Here is a 24,127-nt window from a genome sequence, read left to right on the forward strand (position 1 = left end):
CTGGTTGCTTGACTCATTCATTTTGACTTTACAGTGAAAGGTACAATATGTAAGATTTGTCCAGCTGTCTAATTCATATTCCAAGAATTAGAGTTACTGCTATATACTGCTAACTGTAGCTGCTCTTACCTAGTTAGCCCGGTTTGCTGTGCATTTAGCTGTCTGGACTGGACTGTTGGGGCTAGCATGCTCACTTCAGTAGATATCTGTACAACACAATATATGAGGTTATGACGTAGAACTTGCTATTTTCACATTCTGTTGATCATTTTAGTTACTATTTGAACTAAAAATCTTAAATATTGCACCTTTTAAACCTACTAAAAGGACTTCTATTAAGTGGTTATAAAACTGTCTCAAATTGATACTGATGCCTCAATATGACCTGTATAAGATAACAAGACCGTTAGCTAGAAAATGTTATTTCTATGTATTTATGACATTACTCTTACTGCCTGCCAGTAGGTTAGATTCAGACTTCTCCAGGTTGGATGAGTCACAAAATGGAAATATTTTTATGGAGGAGTGCTGAGGGTGAACTGAGGAACCTCACAGCCTGAGGAAAGAAGCTGCTCTGTCGTAAAACAGTTAACTTTTTTTTTAACCATCTTCATATTACTGTTATAATCTTAAATAACCACAAATATATACATTACTTTATTGCTATGCCTAATTAAAACAGCTTTGTCTCTTCGTTAAAACAAATGTGCATGCTAGCCAGATCCAGAACTTCATGAAGCGGTGGATCTCGTACTGTTTTTGTCCACAGGGGCCGCCAGAATCCTCAAGAAGTGAAAGTTCCTGGTGGTTGCTTTAAATGTTTATCCTTATTACACAATCTTAGTTTCCTTTTCACTCTTTTCGCTAATTCATCTGTTCCCTTAGTTTCTGAACAGTGATGTCAGCATGGGAATGACCTGCTCTATTCAGTGTAAAGCATCCAGACAGCAGCATGCTCAACTGCTCCAGTCATTCGTCAGCTGTGTGCTGGTGGTATGACAGTTTTACGCAGGCAAGCCAAGGCCAGCTACTGGTACTTGGCAGCGCTGCTTCATGTTTTACTTTACTTTTAAATTGTGTGTCAGTGATGGAGCTATTCAACAAAAAAGGAGAGGTGAAGTCCAGACTGAGACGTTTGGAAATGAGATGAAAGGTTGAAGTGAGAGGACTGACTGAAATAGGATGAAAGAGAGATATGAAGGAGGGTGAAGAGTGAAAGATTTGGAGGGGGGAGGGGGTCCTGAGCCACAGTAGGTCTGTGATTGAAGCCATCTCGTGTGTGTGTGTGTGTGTGTGTGTGTGTTTGTGTGTGTGTGTGCACGCACCAATCGGTCAAGGGGCTTGGTCAGAGACCGTGCCTGAGGAGCTTTACCAAACATGGTCACATAACAGAGACTCAATGAAAATTTCCTTGTGCTACTATACAGCACACTTTCATGGTGTAGACTTTGCTGCTCAGCTTCACTCATGCACAGGATGAAAAAATCGTCACCTGCACGTCGGGTGCACACAGACACACACCTGCATGATACAAAAACACACTGCCTGTCATCACCCAAATCCACACAATTGCTATTGCATTACAGACCAAGAGAAGAATGTGCAGTGTACATCTGTGTTTCTGCTGTTTTCATTGCGCGGCTGATACTGCAAGAGAGCCACGGCCTCTCATCTGTGTTTACCATCTGTCAGCTGTGTTTGTAAGACATTAAACTTAATGAATTCACGTCTATAAATGTCAAGTCTCCCTATTTCCCTCTTTACATGGTCCAATGACTGTGTTTTGAGTTTATTCCTTATGAGCAAGTCAGTAAATTGAGCAAAACATAGTTATGAAAAATAAATAGATTATAGGTTTCAGGAGGAATTTATGCTGAAGACCTTTCCCAGACTTGAAGAAACAAAAACACAAAGAAAAAAAACCCAACAACATTCCAGTCTTTGGAGAGGCTATAAAGGGAGCCGATTTTACAAGGTACTTATAACCTCAGCCAGTGTTGATCGAAATTACTTTTACACCAAGTTGTTAACAAGCGGCACCTAACTATCACCACCTACCTCAGCCAAAGATGTCATGAGCTTGTCCCAGCCTGTGAGTAATAGCCAAGATTAGGATGTGTGAGAAAGAACTGAAAGCAGGGACAGTTTTAATTTCGTGCCACGTTACCAGTCCTCTGGTGGCACAAGGTAGATGGATGAGGGAGAATTACCCGATTTCGGGTAGTTCTGACTAGAAAAGCCTATGTTTTGTGAAGAAAGTGAACATTTGCTCGCATTAGCTCACAGGAAAATTGTTGAAATATTAAATGAGACATATTATGCTAATTTTCAGGTTCATAATTCTATTTTGGGTTACTTCTGGTTTAGGTTTACATGCTTTAATGCTCAGAAAACACATCAGTTTTCTCATACTGTCCAGTGCTGCAGCACTGTGGTTCCCCTCTGTCTGAGACGCTCTGTTTTAGCTCCTGTCTCTTTAAAGACCCACCGCTCCTGAATACCCAGTCTGCTCTGATTGGTCAGCTCACACACGCCTGTGCCAGCACCGCTTACTGTGTCTCCAGTTGGCTCTGTTGCTTTTATAGCTTACAGTTAGCTTCACTTGAACCGTGAATATTGGGATAAATTATGCAAATTGTGTTTTCTGTGGGAGAGAAGGGCTCCCGTTGGCGCAGACTATGTGCTTTTTTAACTTTCAAGAACCTGTATAAAACACTGAATGAAAGGAAAGAAATAAGTTGAAGTGGCAGACAAATTATAAATTTCTAAGAAACTGAATTAGCAGTTAAAATGTGCTGAAGAAGGTTGAAGTTTCAAGAGTTCGAGAGTTCAAATGAATTAAACTGACAGTCCTGAAATAGATCTGAGTCAGTACAAATGTGTGAACTGAACGACGACATCAGTCGAGGTGTCAGCTGAAGTACAAGCCATAAAAGCAGTTAAAGTAAATTGTGTAGTAAACCTGAAAGTTATGGGAGCGAGAAGAGATAAGAAGTTTAATTTCAGTCAACTTGTTCTTGAAAGGTAAAGATCTGAGACCTGAAAGGGTTTGAAGTGTCATTTCGGAGTGTAAGTATTGAAAGGAGTTGAGTTGTCAGTTGAAGAGAAAGAGATGAACACACGTAAGCGGCCTATCAGTTGATGTGAAAGTGGGGAAAGCACTTAAACACTCGGTTGAAGAGGTAAGAGATGAATGCAGTAAAAATGTTAGATCACATGTAACCAGTGAAAGCAGATGAAGAGTAACAGATGAATACAGTTGAAATGTCAGCTGAAGCGTCAGCTGTGGTGAAAGCAGTTTCCTTCAACCTGTTGTTGAAAGGAGAAAACCTGACACCTGAAAGAGACTGAAGTGGAAGCCCCGAACAGATGATCGCAGTGGGAACGTTGGTTGACTGCAGGGAGAGCAGGTCGGGAGTAAAGGATGAGCGCTGTTGAAATGAATTTGACATGAAAACGCTAAAAACACTTAAAGGGTGAGCACTGCAAGGGGTTGGATCTGAAAGCAGTCGAACTGTCAGTTCAAGAATAAAAGTTAGTGAAGCGTCGCACTGATACCAAAAGGTGAAAGTGTCAGTGAGAGGGTAAGTGATGGAAGCGTATGAAATTTCCTCTCAAGTCTAAGTTAATAAAGTTTGAAGAAGAAACTACAAACATTTTGAAGTGTTGGATAAAGTTTCAAAATAAAAGTATGCTGAAGAAGCAGATAATAAAATAATAATTAAGGAATAAATACCAAAATATGAGCATGCATCCAAAAGGTGGGCACACTAGCTTGTGTTAGTGACTGAATATGTCTGAGTTGAGTTGCTCCTGGTTTTTATTGACCAAATCCAGGTTTGTTTGAAGCTTCCTGTCCTACTGTAGCGACAGGTTGGAATTACGATGCCATGAACTCAGCCCTCAGAACTCCTCTGAGTTACGCAGGATCTTGAGGACTCCTACCATAAATAGCCAGACGGAGTGGAGTGAGGAGAGGGGTCTGTGGGTGGGTGGAGGGAGAAGCAGCTTATTGTAGAAATGCCCTTCTGAGTTTGTGAAACTGCACTAATCTCCCCCTCCATCCCCTCCTCTCCATCCCTTCCCTGTGATTTTACATCTGTCTTCCAAAACTGTTTTAGTCCTCGAAACTCTCTGTCTGCATTTTGTCATATTTCAAACCTCATTCTTCCGTCACACATATCTCTGTATTCAATCCTGCCATTATAGATGTTCGACTGATGAATCTCTTCACTCTGAAATACTTTCTCTGAATGTGCCATGAGTGGACAGGATATTTAGTCCAGTTATAAACCAGAAATTGTAAATCATCAAACAGTTAAACTGCTCTTTTGTTCTGATTGCTCACAATGTTGCCATCCGGACTAACCTCTTTGAAAAACGTGCTCTCGTAAAACAGCAGCGGCTAATTAAAGTAACAAATATTGTAAATACAAAGCACATTATCACAGACTTTCTCCCTTCAGATGATTAAACTGTGACACATTTACTGTCTTTCCCCTTAAATGAGCCCTCCTTACTCATCCGCTGCCATCCAGAAGACGTTTTGCAATAAATGTACCCAGAAGCAGCTTATTAGCCACACACCAGTGTCACATGAACGCAGCGCCAACGTAAACAGTAAAGCCCACTGCACAGTAAATATCTGACTGTAGTCTGTTATTTTTAGTGTGAGGGATTCCTCCTTCACAAGACATTACATCTCCATCCCTCTCCCCGTCGGCTCAGGCCCTTCCCTTCTCCCATCATGCCCAAATAAAGTGTCCGAATTCCATGTGTGTGCTTCTTCTTCTCTCTGTGAAATGTTTATAAGACCCTCGCTTGGTGTGTGTGTGTGTGTGTGTGTGTGTGTGTGTGTGTGTGTGTGACTGTGTGACTGTGTGAGGGGAGTAGGACTGTGCACAAATAAGCATGTCTCTGTGCTTGTGCAGATTTTTGGATGCTGATTCTCTATTAACAGGCTGTTTAAGGTAATCCGCAGTGCTCTGATAACACACTGAACTCTTCAGGATCATCTTAGAAACGTTAAAAAATCACAAATATAAAACTTTTATTACATTGTAATAGTATGAGGTGGAAGGTTAAATGTTTATAAGGTTGATAATGATGTTTCTGTATTCTTTTTTATTGTTCTTTAAGTTGATTATTAGCAATTTATTGGTGCACTGAGCTCATCCGGGCCACAGCCAGGATTATATAAAATGCTGAGGTCATGAGTCCAGTTTCCACATGTGAAACAGAACGAGAACAAATTTAACATTATTTTAGATCATAATAATAATAATAAGCCTTCTCCACACTTATTATTATATTTTTTTATTTACTATTTCCAGTTACAAACTTTCAAATCCCAGCATGTGTAAGTATAAACTGCGTGTGTCTCAACCAAAAACCTGGACTCGAAGCCACTGCAAAAACTGCAGTCAACGGCAAACTAGCTCGTACGTCCTGCGCCTGCATAAGAGGAAATACCTCTCCATACCATGAGGGGGTGGTGGACGTTATTTGTCATTCAAAAAGTAAAAACTGGGAGATTAAAGACTGCGGATAAACAAACCGTTGTTGTGATCAAGCAGCGTTTTTTGTCACCACTTAATCACTACAGCTACTTCTGATCATGTCTGATAAAAAGCTGCAAATATAAAATAAGGAGAAATTGCATTCAATCTGTGAAACGGGCTCTGATGCTCATTCATCCATCGACCCATACAGTTGCCAGCAGGGCTGACTAGTGCCAATAGTGTGGGACACATCGAACAACTAGCGCCACAGACACTCACTGACGCCCCGACATCGGACGACAGCCTGCTGGGCCCTCAAGTCAACTATCTTTACGTCCTATGTTTCAATTGCTTTCACCTGATAATCAATCGTTCTTACTCTTTAACCGACAGTTCACCTGCTTTCAAATTTAAGTAAACTCATGTTCACTCTTGGGTCACACTTCAGCTAACATTTGACTGTCATCACTTGGCTACATAATGACACTTCAACTACTAACAGTGAACACACTTTGACTCTCTCGGCACTGAAATTTAAATAGCTTTTACCGTAAGCACTTCAATTTACCTTTAACTGCTGACAGTTCACCTGCTTTCAAATTTAAGTAAACTCATGTTCACTCTTGGGTCACACTTCAGCTAACATTTGACTGTCATCACTTGGCTACATAATGACACTTCAACTACTAACAGTGAACACACTTTGACTCTCTCGGCACTGAAATTTAAATAGCTTTTACCGTAAGCACTTCAATTTACCTTTAACTGCTTTCATATCTCTCTCTCGAACTACTGTCAGTGTTCACGTACAAACTGACAAATCAACTGCCTACAAGGATTAAACTTGAAAATTAATTTATAAATGCTTTCAGGAATTAAAAGTGACGCAAAGTTCTCATTTTACACATTGAAGTGTGTTTACAGGTCTTGGGGAGAACTACTACGGAAAAAACTAGTATAAAGCCTTTTGTAGCTCCAGAGGAAGCTGCATGTAATCTGATAAATTGCCTCCAGTGATGTCACTCATTGGCTAAATTGCATTGTGGGTAATGTAGGCACCAGGTTTTAAAAAGCAGTCCACTGGTCTAGCATTGCACTCCTACACTGTTGGACTCATTATGGACAGTTTAAAAACATATTATCAAGAAGAATACCTTTTCAATTTCACACATCCCTCTTCCTTTTTTAAACTAAAGTTCCTACATTACCCACAATGCAACTTTACCAGTGACATCACTGTAGGTAATTCATCAGATTAGGCTTTCTACTACTTCCTTCACACATGCAGTAGTACTCCCCAAGACTGTTGAAAATTGGTGGAGTAACCCTTTAACTTAGACTGCAATTCCTATACATCCCACGTTAACATTTTAAGACATTTTAAACATACTTGCATGGTAAATTTTAAGCACAAGTGAGCACACTTCAATTTTATTCAAAAATTGGAGTGTTTTATAATTTTCCTCATAAATTTTACATATCATGCATAAATTCCCACATGACTGTCACAAAGCTGTCTAAAAGCCTTCTTCACACTGCCAGCATACAGGAGAAATACTGATTTTTTAAAATTGTATTACCTATGATTCGATATCTCTGCCTGAAAACTCTCACCTTCCACAAGGTGAAGTCCAAAAATCCCATCATGTGTAATTACAGAACATACAGCACACGTCCTCCCAGTTCATAAACCCCCCAAAGTCCCAGACACATTACAGAGGTCACGACCTTGGAGTGCACCGTGCTGTTTTCCGTTTTACCTCTCTCGGTAATCACCCTACAAGCCCCTGCTGGGAAACACAGGGCTGAGCTTTCATGTCTCAGATCTATTAGTGGATAAAACCTTGAACATCTTGCTATTACACCCACTGCTCTCCCTTTATCCATCACGCTACATGTTCTGGAGTGTGTTTGATGCTGGAGGATCAATATTATTCAGGTGCTGAACTCCCGGAAATGAAGTTGAACTTTCCTGTATTTCCAGTAGAAAAAGTTCATGTGATGTATGTTTTTATTCTCCAGTCCTCGGTCATTTTCATTCTGAGTGCACTGAAACATCACAGCTGCAGCAGTGTTACACTGTGAACTTTGCTGTAGTGTTGTGGTCGGTCAAAGTCTCTCATGCAGACCACTGCTCTGCAGCTGTGTGTGTATAAATCCTGCATTGACTGATTGAATCCAGTAATCTGACGTTTGCACTCTTTCATTGTCAACCACCATATCCCATTCTGCACCACTTTTATGTTTCCCTCTGTCTTTCATCCATCCCTTGCCTTTCCAGAATGTTCCTCTCCATGTGTCTGTTAGTGACACACCCACACACACACACACACACACAAAGGAGAAAGCAGAGGGTGAATCATGCTGTCTGGGGAGCCGCCTCCTCTGTCCCCGTCATACTCGCTGCTCTGCAGACCCCCTGAATCTGCTGCATTCCTTTCCCTGTCAGCCGCCTGCCTATGGGGGGAAAGAGGAGTAACGCAGCGGAGTAAAACAGGAAAACCACCTCATTGTTCCCAGAGTGACGTCAGGCGCTCTACAGTAGCTTCCACACACAGTTGTCACATCTCAAATATGCTGCATCAGTCCCACAGCACTGTACTGATGTATAGATTTTATTTACACTGTATGTTTTTTATTACGATTATATGAGACCAAAGATAGCACTAAAGGGGTACTGCACTATTTCTAGTCAGTATGTTAGGATTCAGACAGAACCTTAACTGTGGATTTTGAGACGGAATTCTACTCAGACATTATTATCCATATGAAACCACATTATGGTACATTTTACAGGATAAATGTCTCTGAGTGCTGGAGTCCTTGGCCGATAAATTGGAAAATGATACATTAGAATAATGAGCGATAATCCATAGTGTATTTTCAGTTTTAATGAAACATGGCAGCGGTTGGCTTTCAACCATTTCCCACCATCTTCTTCAGCAGACAGACTTTCTCCTGGAATTGTAGATGTTGAGATTTCCATTCGCCTGAGCACTGAGGACTTCTAATCAATGTTGGCTTAAAAATCAAGATGGAAATGGTCATTTTTGATATGATGGAAAGCTTAAGAAAACTTCTGAATAGGGCTTGTGGTGTTGTTCTTTTTGTTTCTGCTGAACTTTCAACATGGACAAGAACTCATTGTTGTGCTAATATGAGCTGACATTCTCATCTACATGGGTGACTCCATCTGCTGAGGAGGACCTTGGGATGCAATGGAAAGATTCCCAATAACTATAAAATGGATCTTGTGGTGAGAATGTTTTGTTTCAATGCATTCTAACATTGTAATTCCACACACCTGAGCCTCCTGTCAGACCTTCTAACTCACTACTAGCTTGTGAAATGTGTCCTCCAGCTGATTCAGAGAAAGCTGACCTGTGCAGACAAAATGCAGTATCGGTACATTTCAGACATGTACAGTTGAAAAACAATTAATGTAAATCTTAACTTTTAGGATAACTTAACACAAATCATTCAGAGGATGGAGCATACTGACAGTGGTGATCTCTTTAACCAACAGATCAAAGTTTTATTCATTCATTTATTTTTCAGAGTACAGGTGGTTCAGACATGGGTCCTGGTTCCCAGGTGATAAATTCTACTGACATCAGTGATCCCCTGACTTCTCATCCAGAGCCACAGAGGGGAAACTTGTTTGGTTAGTGGTTACCTTTGGGTTATAAAATGGATTGTTTATACATTTTTCTACAGGGCCCTGAATGATACATTCATTTTAACATTTTAAATTTGCCCTACACTTTTGACTTATGACAAAAAAAACCTGCATAACTAATCAGTCCCAGCAGATATTGGTAAATGTTTGGATGTTTGCTGTGGCTGCATATTAGCATGGGTGCCAACATGTAGCTCAAACACTGCTGTGCCTATGTAGAAATGCAATCATAGCTGCAGACTATGTTTAAAATTTAAAAATTTTAACTGTAGGTAGGCCTATATTATCATTCTTATCATTGTTGTTGTTGTTGTTGTTGTTGTTGTTGTTGTTGTTGTTGTTGTTATTGTTACAGATTTAATATTATTTCATGTATAGCCTACTCATTATTATTAACATCATGTAAGCACTAGCAACAGCCATTTTATATCTTTTTCTTTATCATTGTAATATTTCTAGCTTTACTTTTAGGTTTAACTATAACTATAACTATTTACACTGGGGACACTGGGGTAATGTCCCCACCACTTTTTGAAATAACCAATTTTGTCAATATCACTTTTTAAAAGCATAATTACAAACAAAAAAAAGAAAATGCTTGTACTTGTAAATGTGATTAAATGAACTTATTTTCATTATCTACTCTGACCTCATAGTATCCCCTCATTACATTGCCTAAAATCTCAAATGCATTTAAAATATAACTTATGTAAATAATCTTTATTGTCTTTATTTTAGGCCTGTATGATCTTTATATTACCATGAGTGAAATAAAATGTGCATTTCCTCATCGATCAGGAAACACTTGTGAAATCACTGACTGAACATGACAATGACATAACTTCAGCAGAGTGCGACAGCGGTGAGAAGCATCCCTGACTGCCTGGAGGTGGAAAAAGTGACACTGATTAAATCTAATACCCGAGCGGTGACATCACTCCCACCGACGAGGAGGCTGCGTCCGGATTGGACGGCGGCCGCGGCCAATCAGAGCGCACACACATGGGAAGAGTTTAAAAAAGATTCAGAAAAGTGTCGGAAAGTTGTCCACAGCTTCAGCAGCAGGTCCGAGCACGACTGCGACGAATAGTAGTAATAATAAAATTTAAAAAAATAAAACAGGTACCCACGGATTTGTTCGGGACTTTTCTGTTTCCCCTGCCTCGGACACAGAGCTGTAACCTGCTTCTCCATTTTTAAAGCCCTCCTCAGCTCCACTGTAAATAGTCCAAACAACAGAATGTCAACACATTTCAGGAGCGGCCCAGCCTTCGGACTTTCTGCCGAGGTCAAGAGCAAGGTAGGTTCACACTGTTTGTGTCGTTGTGACGTTTATTTACAGGATGGAGACACGTTGTAGCTGAAGAATTGATTCCTCATGTGAGGTCAAGGGTCATTGAAGGCTACACAGCATGATGGTGAAGACTGCAAACACTCTAACTGTGGCCATATTTGGATAAGTCCCTTAAAACAGAACCCCTGTACACTGGGGTTATAGTCAAATTGTTGTTGATACTATGTATTGAGGTCCTTATATGGAGAAAGTATGTCATATTGCTGGATAAAACCTTGGCACAGTTGTAGTTGGCTACAGGCTTGGTGCACAAACTTACCAAAAATGTGCCGAGTGTCTGTACCTCTTACCTTAAATCAGATATTTCATTTGCCAGCTTGAACTATTAAAACGAGGCTTTAATGTGATCTCATTCCCGTGTGATTCCAGGTTGTGTGCTTGGGAAACGGCTCTGGTGACACACTCCTGCTTTTAAATAATAGATCACGCAGTGAGAGAAGTGTTTGTTTTGGAGGTGAAAGTAGGTCTTAGTGGCCAAATTATTTGTGCGATTATAAAGGGTCAGGGCACTGAGTCTGTGTGAGAGAGCAGCACAAGTTTGATTTGTGCTGCGTGTATAATACTCATTGATCTCCTTGGCAGTGAGAAACCCAACTGGCTGAAATATGAAGAAATGTAAGATTTTTGTGAAGTTTGTTAACCTGAGCTTGTTGGCATGTAGAGCCAAGAAGCATAAGGAGGTTTTTTAGATTTACCAGTACACCAGTATCGGAAATGCCCCCGATACGGCCTAAAGTGCTGCATCCGGCATCAGCACATTCACAAGTCTGTGCATTAATCCAGCACCACATCATTTATTTATTTGAAACCGGATCCTGTTACTTCCCAGCAGTGTCCCGTACACCTGTACTGCCCAGGTAGCCAATATATATAAACAGTAAAGTAACTTCAAGAACATCCATTCAGGACAGCTCTTAAAGGGAACTTCTCTTTTGTGTTGGAAGCCAGTTGTTTTTTTTATGTTCGAGGACTCCATTTCTAAACTAACATCAGCTACTGTAGCTCTCTGTTAGCGGAGCGGAGAAAGGCACTGGAGGACGTTCATAAAGCCACATCCTTTGGGCTGTCGCTGAAAAAACCCTACCCAAACTTAGACAAATCGTCCACAGGCTTGTATAGGTGACCGAGAGAGACGTGGAAGGTCTCATTTTTAATGTCACATTACGCCCACTCCAGCCACAGGCTGTTCACCCTGCTGCCGTCTGGCAAAAGATACAGAAGTATCCACTTCCTTACAACCAGACTACAGAGCAGCTTCTTTCTTCAGGGTGTGAAACTCCTGAGCTCATCCTCAATTTGATTTGGCCAATAAAAGGTGATCAATATATGTTAATTGCTAAAATATGTTACATAGAACCCTTATAAAAAATAATGATAATAATACAGATATGTTTTTCTTTAAAACGCACCGATATCGGCTCATTTTGGCCGATACGCAAACTTCAGGTATCTGGGAAGGGAAAAATGGTACTGTTGCATCCCTAGTTTAAATGTTGATACACAAAATTAAAGGGACTTACCATAAACTATTATGAATGATTACAGTACCGTTTGAGTGTGTTTTTAGTGAAAAGAGCGACATGTGGTCAGTGGTGGGAGAAGATATTCCTTAACTTAAGTAAAAGTGGAAGTACTGCGATGTAAAATTACTCCATTACAAGTAAAGGGCCTGCATCTTAATGCTGCTTAAGTGAAGTATTATTATCAGTGTGCAACCTTTCTTGTCATATTATTATAATAATACTACTGAATTATTAATTTTGATGTGTTACATTTAAACATCATTTAGATGTTGCCAGGAATCAAGATGGAGCTAATTAGAGCTAATTTGCACACTGTTGTTTAATCTGTAAAGAAGCAGATCATCAGATTTTTGATTTGATATGATTATGTGTAATATATGAATCTATAATGTAGTGGAGCAGCAGGTAGAATAAATATACATAGTTAAAGTAGAAATACCTCAAATTTGGACTGAAGTACTTCAGTAAATACACTTAGTTACATTCCACCACTGCTTTGTGTGGTATAATGCACACTCGTAGCATTTAAACTGACGAGAAGTGATTGTAAATAGACTTTTTTGGGGCTTTTTTTTGCTGCCTCTATCATGACAGTAGTGACTCTGTACAGTGGGATGAGTCAGAGCTGCTGACAGTCTGTTCAGGATGAGAAAGGTCAGCCTGTGACTGTTCCAGCTCCCGGATCATCATCATCATTATCATTATTGTCCTGGAGGGATGTCGCCTCTCCCCTGAATAGTGCCATCTCTCAGCAGAGCTTTAATCTCGCACTGAGGTGCGCTGCACTCTGTGAAACCCACATTCCTTTCATTACTGCTATTCAGCAGTCAGCAGGGTCTTAGTCAGAATTGAGGGTTTGAGATGTTGGCGCTACTCTGGCTGTTATTTTGCTGCCATGGCCGTACCGCTTCCAAGTCGATTATTTACACGCAAGGGCAAGCGGAGAAGTACAGTCTCTTTTCTGTGGAGTAGAGACAATGTTAGCCGGGTAATAAAATGTTTATTTGAGCCGCGGGGCTTCGTGGGTCAGGCAGAGATGGTACGTTCCAGCAGCATGACTTCAGAGAGCAGCAGAGACGCAGCAGAGAAACTGACAGGTACATCAGCATAATCTAATGGCCTTTTAAGGAGTGACCGGCTCTGACTTGGAACTTGAGAAAGTGTCCTTTCTCTAAACAGTTTACATCGGAGTCAGGGATGACAAAACACTGTTCTGACAGAACACAGGTGGACAGGAGATAGGTGGCGCAGACGAAGTCAATGCCAGCAGCTCACACATTACAGTGCATGATGACACCCAGTTTTTTTTGTTTGTGTAAGGAGGGATTTCCACTTATCAGTTACAAACAGCCAGATATATTTATACTCATGGCTTTCTCTCTGTAGTTGGACCTCATGTGGTAATTAAAAGCAATACTGCAAATGGCCTGTAAGCTTCTACATGTGCAGCAGTACTTAACGAGAGCCTATGTAACTTTTTAAAGAAGAAATAAATCATTCTAATTAAATGAGCAATAAAACAATAAAACACACTCTTGCTGCTACAGTCTTACTTGATCTGGTATGACCAGTTCAAGTAATGTTAGCTTAACTGTTAGCTTTTAACAAAAGTTGCATAGTCTTGTTTTAAGGCGGGATGTCAGCTAAGAGGTTTTGATAGTAGTGTCAAGTTTCTCCACCAAAAACCATCCCTTTTTTCAATATCTCACTTCAAGGTATATAGACATATCATATATTGTATATTCAACCAAGATTATTTTTTCATTTAAAGTTGGAACAGACAAACTTTTGTGTTTCCAAATGGTACTATTGTTGGTGCCACTTTCATAACGGCAACTGGATCATTTCTCTCTTTTCTCAGAGTAGTAACTACCAACAACACAGGACTGAATGTGAGTTTATTCATTCATTTACTCTACAATGGTGACGTGACAGCAGATAGCAATGGTGCCAGGCTGCCAGCCTGACTGACTTGCCAGTCAGTCTTCATTTTCCTGGGAGATTTCATGCCCGGTGGCAGACGGAATAGCACAGTGAAAGCAAAGTTTATAGAGAACCAATCTAAACACAGACGGGATCATTATTCTGGAGCCATTACGTTGTGCAATCAGCATTTATTTTACAATGAATGAAAAAATGGAAAGAAAAAAAACAAACAGTCTATTGCCAGTTTAACAAAAAATCAAATGCACAAGCAGCTGTACAGGGATTTTGCCTGAATCGAATACAGCCTAAAATCGGCAAGAACATGAATAAGGGCTAACTGATTCAGAAAATGAGTAAACATGATTAAGAATATGACCAGACATTCAGTGCCAGCTTACAGTAGGCTACTTGCACAAATACACAGGTACTGTACTGAAGTACAATTTGAGGTACTTCTACTATTGAGTATTTCCATTTGATGGTGCTTTATATCTAATACCTTAATTTCTGGGAGAAATATTATACTTTATACTATATTATAATAATAATAATAATAATAATAATAATAATAATAATAATAATATTTGTATTGGTAATGGCGTGTAATTGGGGTCCTATTTAATGTTTTAGATGTCTGTGAGTGGTTAGTAGTTCCACCAAAGAGAGATCACCCCTTGAAACTTCTGACATGGATTAAAAGCCCAGCGTGTAGGAATTAGGTGCAGAAATGGAAATTTAATATTCACAATTATGTTTTCATTATTGTATGATCACCTGAAACTAAGAGTTGTTTTGTTTTCATTAGCTTAGAATGAGCCTTTTATATCTACAGAAGCAGCAGGTCCTTTATGCTGTTGCTATATGCAAGCTCACTGCTAGATGCCACTAAATCCTGCACACTGGACCTTTTTTTCATTTTTCTGTAATTGCCACTTACTGCCACAGCTCTATAGCAAAGGTTACACAGTCTCTCTTTAAGTAAATGGTCTAAGGACTTCCTCTACAGCTGGCTACCTGACAGTTTTTTGATATCCAGCATTATCAGCCCTAGTCCATCAATTGCCTTTAAAGAAAATCACAAAAGATGTTCATTAAAGTGATACATGGGCTATTCTGATTATGCACTGTGATGTTTGTCTTTATGTGCTTCGTGTTTATAACTAAAAGATTGCTTTCAAAGATCAGAAAACAATCAGTTCTGACTTCATTTCTGAGCTCTACAATGAGAAGAACAGCCCAACCTAACCCACCTAGACTGGAAGCGGGACCTGTCGATCTTGGCCGGTCTTTATCAGACGTGGTTTGCTTGAATAGTCAACTCTCTGTAAAAGGCCAGATTCTGGAAAACCCAGAGGGAGAAAGGGAGAGAGAGTAAAAGAGAAATATGAGCTCGGCCAATCGGGGAAGGAGAGCAGGACAGTCATAGGGAGAGGGAGGAGTGTCTGGGAAAGCTGTTTCTCCCAAGTTTGGTGTGATGGACTGGAAGCTACGCTATCCCTGCTGCTTTGAAATACGTGTTTGTGTTGGCTCCTGATCCCAGACTGTGAAGACTTATCTGCAGAACATTCAGGAAAAGGGGATGAGGGTGTGTGTGTGTGTGTGTGTGTGTGTGTGTGTGTGTGTGTGTGTGTGTGTGTGTGTGTGTGTGTGTGTGTGTGTGTGTGTGTGTGTGTGTGTGTGCAGGGAGGTGGAGGGGGGGGGGGGCAGCCTTAAACCATGCCAGAATTCAAAGTATTAAGGGCAGCGTCTTTGTGCCAATAAGGAAATACATGGAGAGAGGAGAGAGGCCAGCGTGTTTCTCCATGCAGGAATGTCCACAGGCCTTTTTCATTTTCATTTTCCTTCCTCTTCTGCTTATACCCCTCATCTCAAAGTATTTTTTTATTATACAGGAAGACTTTCTAAGACAGTACAGTTATGAGAACAGAATGGGGGGGGGGGCCGGAGTTATTTTAGTAACTGAAAACCTGACATCAGGCATGAACGAAATGTTGAGCGGAGGTAGATGTACCTTTTTAGGATCTAAGTTTTGTTTGTAGCATTTAAATGACATTGTGGGTCCTTTTTTTAAAAAGGGTAGCACTATGTTTCATGGGTGTGTACAAATAATGTACTAGAAATTTTCCTAACTATATATTTGGTTATAGGGCAAACAGTTTTCAGTTGCTCGGGTGTACTTCCAACTATTTATTTACAGTTAACTGTTGCTGTAGCCTGGAGAGTGTTCATTGTGCTGAAGATAAGCTGAACATACAAAAATGTGAAAAACAAACGTGAATAAAATGTCCAATAAGTATGTAATACTTAATGATTTTCTTTCAAGGACATTCCTACTTTCCCCTTTTAATCAGTACCAAATTTTCGTAGTTGTTGCCAGGAAACCTTTTTGGAAATGATGCAGAAATTACACAACGGTAAAATAAAGTGATACGGAAAATGCTAAATTTAAACAATCTGGAAGGAGCAAGGGGCAAATTGTGTATTAGTTTCTGCTCATCGGTTTTCCATTTCTTAATACCACAGGATATGTTATCCCTGTCTTCACTTGACTGCATAAGTCCTGCTTCTTTTTTTGTGCTTTTAATGAAATTCACTAGAAGGACTCGAGGCATGCCACGAGAGACTGGGCTTGCCCATGGAGACTTTGATGAGCTGAGATCAGCTGTGGTTTTGGAACAAAACTGAATATTAAAAAAGTCCAATCCTGTATTGGATCTCTGACCTCTGTTCCATCTCTCCCTCAGCTTGCAGGGAAGTACGACCCACAGAAGGAAGAGGAGCTGAGGCTGTGGATTCAGGATGTGACGGGCAAAAGGATCGGGGACACCTTCATGGAGAGTCTGAAGGATGGAGTCCTGTTGTGCGAGTGAGTGGATGGACACCGAGAGGGTGCTTGTGGCACAGAAACGTCAGAACCGTAAAGGTCCAGTGTGAAGGATTTAAAGGCTTAGAATGAGCCTTTTATATCTATATGGAGGGAGCAGGTCCTCTTCCATTTGGTCCGCCATGTTGCTAAAGTAGCCCAAAATGGACAAACCAAACACTGGCTCTAGAGAAAGCCTTTTGTGTGCTTTTTTCTTCGCATTCTGCAGCCTCACTGATAGATGCCACTAAATCTTACACACTGGACCTTTAATCCTAGTTATTTCTGTAATATTATTGCTCAAGTCCTCCCCTTAAATTCTTGAACTTTGTGTCTCTTTTTTCGTAGACTCATTAATGTTCTCCAGCCAGGTTCTGTGAGAAAGATCAACAACTCCAGTCAAAACTGGCACCAGGTAATGCAACAGCTCTATGGGCAGAAAATACGCCTTATTTGTCCTGCAAGTCTGAAAGTCAGGGTCGTTTTCCAGATGTGGAACTGTGAGTCTACCGTATTGGCACTGACAACACAGACAGAACTTATTTACATTCCATTAAAGTAGTTGCCATATCAAATGAAGCCCATCTCGGCATGGCTTTTATTAGCCTTTTGCAGAACTGAAAAAGCAAGCAGTGCTTTTAAGGCTTGATTGAAGCTCTCTCCAAAAATTCTCCCATGTGAAATTAACACTTGTAAATGAATGCACACACAGTCAGACTTCCAGACAGAGCCAAATATTGTAAGGGTGACGCAGAGAATAATAAAAAGCCTTGAGATATTTTCAAAATGTTTAATTCAGTTTTCATGCATTAATTATGATCTATTTTTTTCTTTATAATATCCACACCAAACTGTTATCACAACATTAAATCAATAGTTTAACATTTTGGGGAATATGCCTATTGGTCAATGCTAAGCAGCCGGTTAGCGTAGCTTAGCTTTGCACAAAAGCTGGGAATGGGGGAAACAGCTAGCCTGGCTCGGAACAATATTTTCCCACCGGCGCCTTGGAAGCTAGCTAATCAACATATTGTATCTCAGACTAGCTGTTTCCCTGTGTTCCCAGTATTTATTTTTCCACTAAGCTAGCTGGCTGCTAGCGGTTGTTTCATATTTACTTTACAGATCTGAGAGTGGTATCGATCTTCTCATCTAACCCTTGTAAGACAGTGAATTGACATATTTCCACAAAGTTTAAAAGTTTCCTTTAATCCAAGGTTAAAGTTCCCCAAGGAGGTCACTGGGAAAATGTTCATGCATGATACTTATGGTGCTCGGCAGAACTAGTGTAAGCAACTATATATTATAATAACTGATGCACCCACTGGCAGCACTTTCAGGGCTTTAAAATCATTAGCTTAGTGGGCTAAGCAATAATAATAGTGTTTGTAGGATTTGCTCGATAAAGTTGCTAACCTCGATCTTTCTGAAAGAATGATACGCGGTACCAGTCGCTCACAGAAAGAGAATTAGCGTCCTGTTATCATGGGAAACGGAAAGTGGCGTCCATATTTTGGGCTAGGAGGTGGATAGATTAAAAAAAAGTTGCGTCCAAGGTGAAACGCAAGCCAACTGCTCAGGCTGTATGTAACATGCCAAATAGATGCTGTCCTCAACTTGTTCCATTTCTCTCTCTTTCTGCTTTCCTTTTCCTCAGCTGGAAAACATAGGGAACTTTGTCCGTGCAATCACAGAGTACGGCCTGAAGCCACATGACCTCTTCGAGGCCAACGATCTGTTTGAAAATGTCAACCACACTCAGGTCCAGAGCACACTCATCGCCCTGGCTGGAATGGTGAGGGCGGCTGTACACACACACACACACACACACACACACGCACCACACACCACACACACAGTTACCCTAGTGCCATCTATTACAGGAGGGGCTGATATCATTGTTTTGCTCACCACTGAATGCTACTGAATTAGAGAATCAGGTGCAATCAACACAAACCGGAGTACTGAGTTTTAGGAAACCAAGAGCATTGATGATAATGTGCTAATTATTTACATGCCGCAGACACCTATGTGAGTGCTTTGTGTTGCGTGGACCAGTATTACAATATGGCAACAGCAGTAATATAATAAAAACAATGTGGTTATGAATAATACACCCTATTACCACCATTTTCCCTTCTGTCTCAGGCCAAGTCCAAAGGTTTCCACTCCAAGTACGACTTAGGAGTGAAGTATGCCGAGAAACAGCAGCGCCGCTTCGCTCCAGAGAAGCTCAGGGAGGGACGTAACATCATCGGCCTGCAGGTCAGAGCAGCAGAAATGCTGAACCTGTAATCAACTACTTTTATAAGTATGCTTTCATATGGGATCGTAGATGCATGTTCTGCTGGCCAAGTCACTTCCCACTGGGTTGTCATTGTGCCCCCTGCTGGACTCATGCTGAATCACAGACACATCTCCTCTCACCTGCTCTGCTTTTGGATTATTGATGTCTAATGATAACAGATTAATGGGAGCTTTGCATAAGTGTGATCTTGGATTTATGTACAGGCGTACATATGCTGCCCCAAAGTGATACCTATGTCTCAGTTGTTTAATTCAATCCATTTTGCTACGTCTCTAGATGGGCACCAACAAGCTCGCCAGCCAAAAGGGCATGACCTCTTATGGCACACGACGCCATCTGTACGATTCCAAGATGGCCATGGACAACCCACTGGACCAATCTACTATCAGCCTACAGATGGGAACCAACAAGGGAGCCAGCCAGGTGACAAATGCCTTTATTCATCCATTTCATGCGCTGATGATCCAAACAGAATCTCAGATTTGAAGATGCACCACACATTTTCCTTTTAATAAGCATTTAGATACATTGATTTAAAGGATAGGGCTGGTGTTGTTCTATGCTTTCTTGTTGTCCTCATATCTCATGAAAAGACCAAAACTACAGATGTGTGTTGCATAGGTTCCTACTCAAGACATACTATAAAACCTGACATATTTCCTACAACAGCATTGTAGTTCTTAGAAAATGGTACTAATAAGTAACTTTCCTGCATTCAAATATCTAAAAACAACCAGACCTTTGTGATGGATTTTGTTGAGTTGTGTTCTTTGATTATTCCAAATGTTTTCAACACTATTCAAACCCAGAGAAAACTGTAATTTTGTTCAAGGTGACAGTGCATTTCATTTGGTCACGTGTTGCTATAACTGCTGTGAGAGAGTCAGAGAGTGAGGAAGGAAGTCAGCAAATTGAGACTAAATGTAGCCTAAATAAAAATTTAAATTATTACCTATTATTCTACCTGAGTCACGTCGAGTCACTTTTGTGTGCTGATTTTTTTTTTTTTTATCAGCAATGGTGGTTTTTTTAACAATAAAGACAACAAATCCCATGATCCAATGCTACTCCTGCTTTTGTTTTGCTTCGGTTGAGAGACCCCTCGCGGCAGATGTTTCATATCGTGCATTTAAACAGCAGTAGTGAGCAAATTTGTTTTTAACTCTTTTCAACTTCAGATTTATCCATATTTGGTGCTCTAACACAGTGAGTTCTAACCAGATTATTGTCCCCAGGAGGTACAAGAGGAGTTGCCAGGGGTGGGTAGTAAGACTGTGTAGCTCAACTTATATGTTGAAATAGTTGGCTTAAAGTAATGGATAAACAGTTGACACCGAGCCAAAAGTAATAAATGAAGAGTAGTAGATAACTAAAAGTAATGTATGTGTTATTAAAATAGATGAGCTGAAAGAATTGAGTAAATTGTTAAAATGGATAGCAACAGTGTTTGAAATCAGTGGAACATGACTGGTGGTGCACATGAAAGGGTACTGGAGCTTATTTGACAGGGCTTTGGGGATACATCAGTCGAAAATGTCTGGCAGCCACTGCTCCGGAGAGTGTTTCCATCAGAACAACAGTGTATGTTGGACAGACAGAAAATAAACTACAGTTCCCATGTCCATCATAATGAAGGAACATGTCACCCGGCGCAATTATGCAACTCAGTGATGTGTTTTTAATAGTTTTTGGAGAGCAATGGAGCTTTGCGGCACAGAGGAATGAGATATGAGTAATAAGATCCTCTTAAGGCACGTTTCACCTCTCATCCAAGAGGCTTCTTCAGTTCTAACTAACTGGAGGGGAGTTGCAGGCTTTTAAACTCTGTGTGGGTGTGTCCTTACAAAGTCATTAGGGCCACTTGTGGGTCTTTGACTTAACCGGCCTTCCGACCTGGGCTCACCTAGCCCTAGCAACCCACGTGAAGGCCGATTAGGTTAAGTCAACGACCCACAAGTGGCTCTAACGACTCTGTAAGGACACTCCCACACATAGTTTAACAGCCTGCAACTCCCATCCAGTTAGTTAGAACTGAAGAGGCCTCTGATGAGAGGTGAAATGTCTTCATGATACAGCACTTAGAAGGATCAGCTCATTGTTGGTTTTGGCCTGTAGAATGTTTTTCAAAGTCCCTTCCTCTTGCTCTCTGTCCACCAGGCTGGCATGACGGCCCCGGGAACCAGGAGGCACATCTTCGACAAAAAGCTGGAGCTGGAGAACTGTGACACCACCACCATCTCTCTGCAGATGGGCACCAACAAAGTGGCCTCCCAGCAGGGCATGACCACTTACGGCCTTCCCCGCCAGGTATTCGACAACAAGTACTGCACCAACCCCACCGAGGCCTACAACAACGGCAGCGAGGTGGAGTTTGACGGCTATAACCAGTACTCTGACTAAGGAAGCCACGGACAGCCTCACCCTGCCCCCATCCCCTTCTCCCTCCTTTTCTTAACTTCAGACAACCAAACACAACTGTCTCTGTGACGAGCAAACCTTCCAGACTGTTATTTAACACTGATTGATGTCATTGTCGTCTTCATCCCCCAGCTTTTTCTAAACAGTACTTTTACTCTTAGGAATTTACTGGTCGTCTTTCCACGAGTAAAAGAAAAAAATAGTGTTTACACTGACCATACGTCAAAAATGTCGTGCAGTGGCTAACTTCTGTATCTCATTGCTCTGAATTTTATCACCGCTAAAAATACCCCCACAGATTTAATGACCTTTGCTATTTATAGATTTTTTTTTTCTATGGCTTTTTATACTTGCATTGTAATTAGAGATTTACAAATGTTTATACCCTTCGCTCCACCCCCCTCCCCTTCCAGTACAACACTGACCAAGCAGAATTTGAAAGTTTCTTTAAAGAAAACAGGTGATTGTGTTGGTGCTATTGAACCTTGACCCAGTTGGAACACGTCCACGTCCACATTGGAGCTCCCCGCGGATTTGACTCCTCGGGATGACACAGAAGTTCCAGGTTCACAGGCTGACCGAGGGCGGATGATGCAGGAGGACTTGTAGCTGTGTGCGGACTTTGCTTTGTTTTGTGAGCACCTGCGCTGACAAATGGTCATGTTCACAAGCTCACCAAATTACCATTACCATTACCATTACCATTGGTAATTACCATTACCATCGCACCATTTTTACAGGGCTAATTTACATGGCCTGTGTGCAGCACGAGTCTTTGGATTTTGAGGAAGTATTTAGAAAAAGTAGAGGGGTCTGTCAGACACTGCTTTTAAAAAGAGCAAATGTAGGTGTTGTGATATTTAGTTTGAAGCTCGGGTAAAACTTAGTCACCAGTAGTTTTGTCCTGTAGTTTTATCTTCCATCCCTTTGCCTCAGTGAAACTTGGCTTCAGTGCTGTTGCTTCATTTGCACTTTACCTGGCTTCACCTTGTGTGCAGTAGAGAGTGGTGGAATGTAACTCAGTACATTTACTCAAATGTTGACTATTAATATTTTAAGTATATATTTAAGGTACTTCCCATTTAATGCCACTGTATACTTCTACTGCACTGCAATTCAGATGGTAACATTGTACTTTTGACTCCACTGCACTTAGTTAGTTTACAAAATAAGATTTTACATTCAAATGAGTTTATAGATATGGTTACAGGTTTCATTTTTTTTCTGCATTCAGTAGTTACATTTTTCATACTTGAGTGCATTTTGCTAATAAAGCTTATGTACTTTAACTTAAAGGTCCCATATTATGCTCATTTTGAGGTTCAGACTTTTATTTTGGGTGTCTACTAAAAAATGTTTATATGCTTTAATGTTTAAAAGAACATATTATCTTACTGTCCATCGCTGCAACACCTCTATTCACCCTCTGTTTGAACTGTCCGTTTAGGTACCTGTCTCTTTAAGGCCCAGCTCCCGAAAAGCCCAGTCTGCTCTGATTTGTCAGCTCTTACAAGCCTGAGCAGGCACCGGCCAACGTGTTTCTCCATTTGCTCTGCCGGAGTTTTTGCTTCTGGCTGAGGCGGTGACTGTATAGTTGTGACATCACAACCTCACAAAAGTCCTTATGGCTCATTTATAGACGCAGTTTATGAATACAGGCTGTGTGCATTTTTCATGTGGATTGAGCGTTTTTGATACTGTCGCAGTATTTATAGAGCACCTAGACCTGTTTCATAATAAGTTTAAATAATTCACTTTCCACAATATGGGACCTTTAACTTCAAACGCAGGACTTGTACTTGTAATAGAGCATTTTTACATTGTGGTATTATTAGTTTTCCTCATGTTAAGTATCTGAGTACTTCCTCCGCCACTGTCAGTTGATGGCTGGCGCCCGCTGATAATTGCTAAGTGATTCATGCTAAATATAGACATGAGACTTCTGCATCATACTGTTAACCCACCGATTGTCTTGAATGTAATGTTATTGTGAGGTCAGAGGTGTCACTAGCTGTTAGAGGGTTCATTTCAACACATTAGAAGGCTCAGACACTGGTCCGGTGTGACATTTCAAACACTTTGCATTTCTTTGTAAAAAATATTCTGATTCAGAGGCTCTGCATTGTTGTCAGAATTCATGTTTGTGTTCATGTGCTGAACAGGCCAACAGATTTCAGCTCTTGAACTGTTCATTGTCATCCAGGAGCAAAGGCATCTCAGCCATGATTTAGAACATGTAGCAGTGTGCCATCTAGTGGGGGAAAAGCACACACATTTACTGCATCTTCAATCCATTAATCTTCTTAACATTAATAAAATGAAATGTGGGAATGCTGGGGTTTTTTTTAACAGTGCCTTTTATTATCATTTGTTCCCTGCGATATCCAGAATAGCAACAATGTTGAGTAAATGTATGGTAACATTTCACCGTAATGTGTTCGCTTTGTTTCAACATTGTTCAAACTTTACATCTTTGCTAACCTTGATTTTTTCTTTTCTATATGCCTTTCACTAAACATGACATTTGTGCAATAAAAAACACTTTAAAAAATATG

General features: G+C 40.6%; 1 protein-coding gene across 1 annotated transcript; it reads left to right on the forward strand.

Annotated features, from left to right (window-relative positions):
* Positions 1-10,229: 10,229 nt before the first annotated feature.
* cnn1b (calponin 1, basic, smooth muscle, b) lies at positions 10,230-24,127 on the forward strand. The gene is made up of 7 exons (XM_084371127.1): positions 10,230-10,480; positions 16,728-16,849; positions 17,195-17,261; positions 18,504-18,641; positions 18,995-19,111; positions 19,431-19,577; positions 21,312-24,127. Exons 1-7 carry the CDS (start codon positions 10,421-10,423, stop codon positions 21,552-21,554), a joined length of 894 nt encoding a protein of 297 aa, XP_084227253.1. The 5' UTR covers positions 10,230-10,420; the 3' UTR covers positions 21,555-24,127.

The sequence above is a fragment of the Pagrus pagrus genome (assembly GCF_965226575.1).
Source record: "Pagrus pagrus genome assembly, chromosome: 13".
Lineage (NCBI taxonomy): Eukaryota > Metazoa > Chordata > Actinopteri > Spariformes > Sparidae > Pagrus > Pagrus pagrus.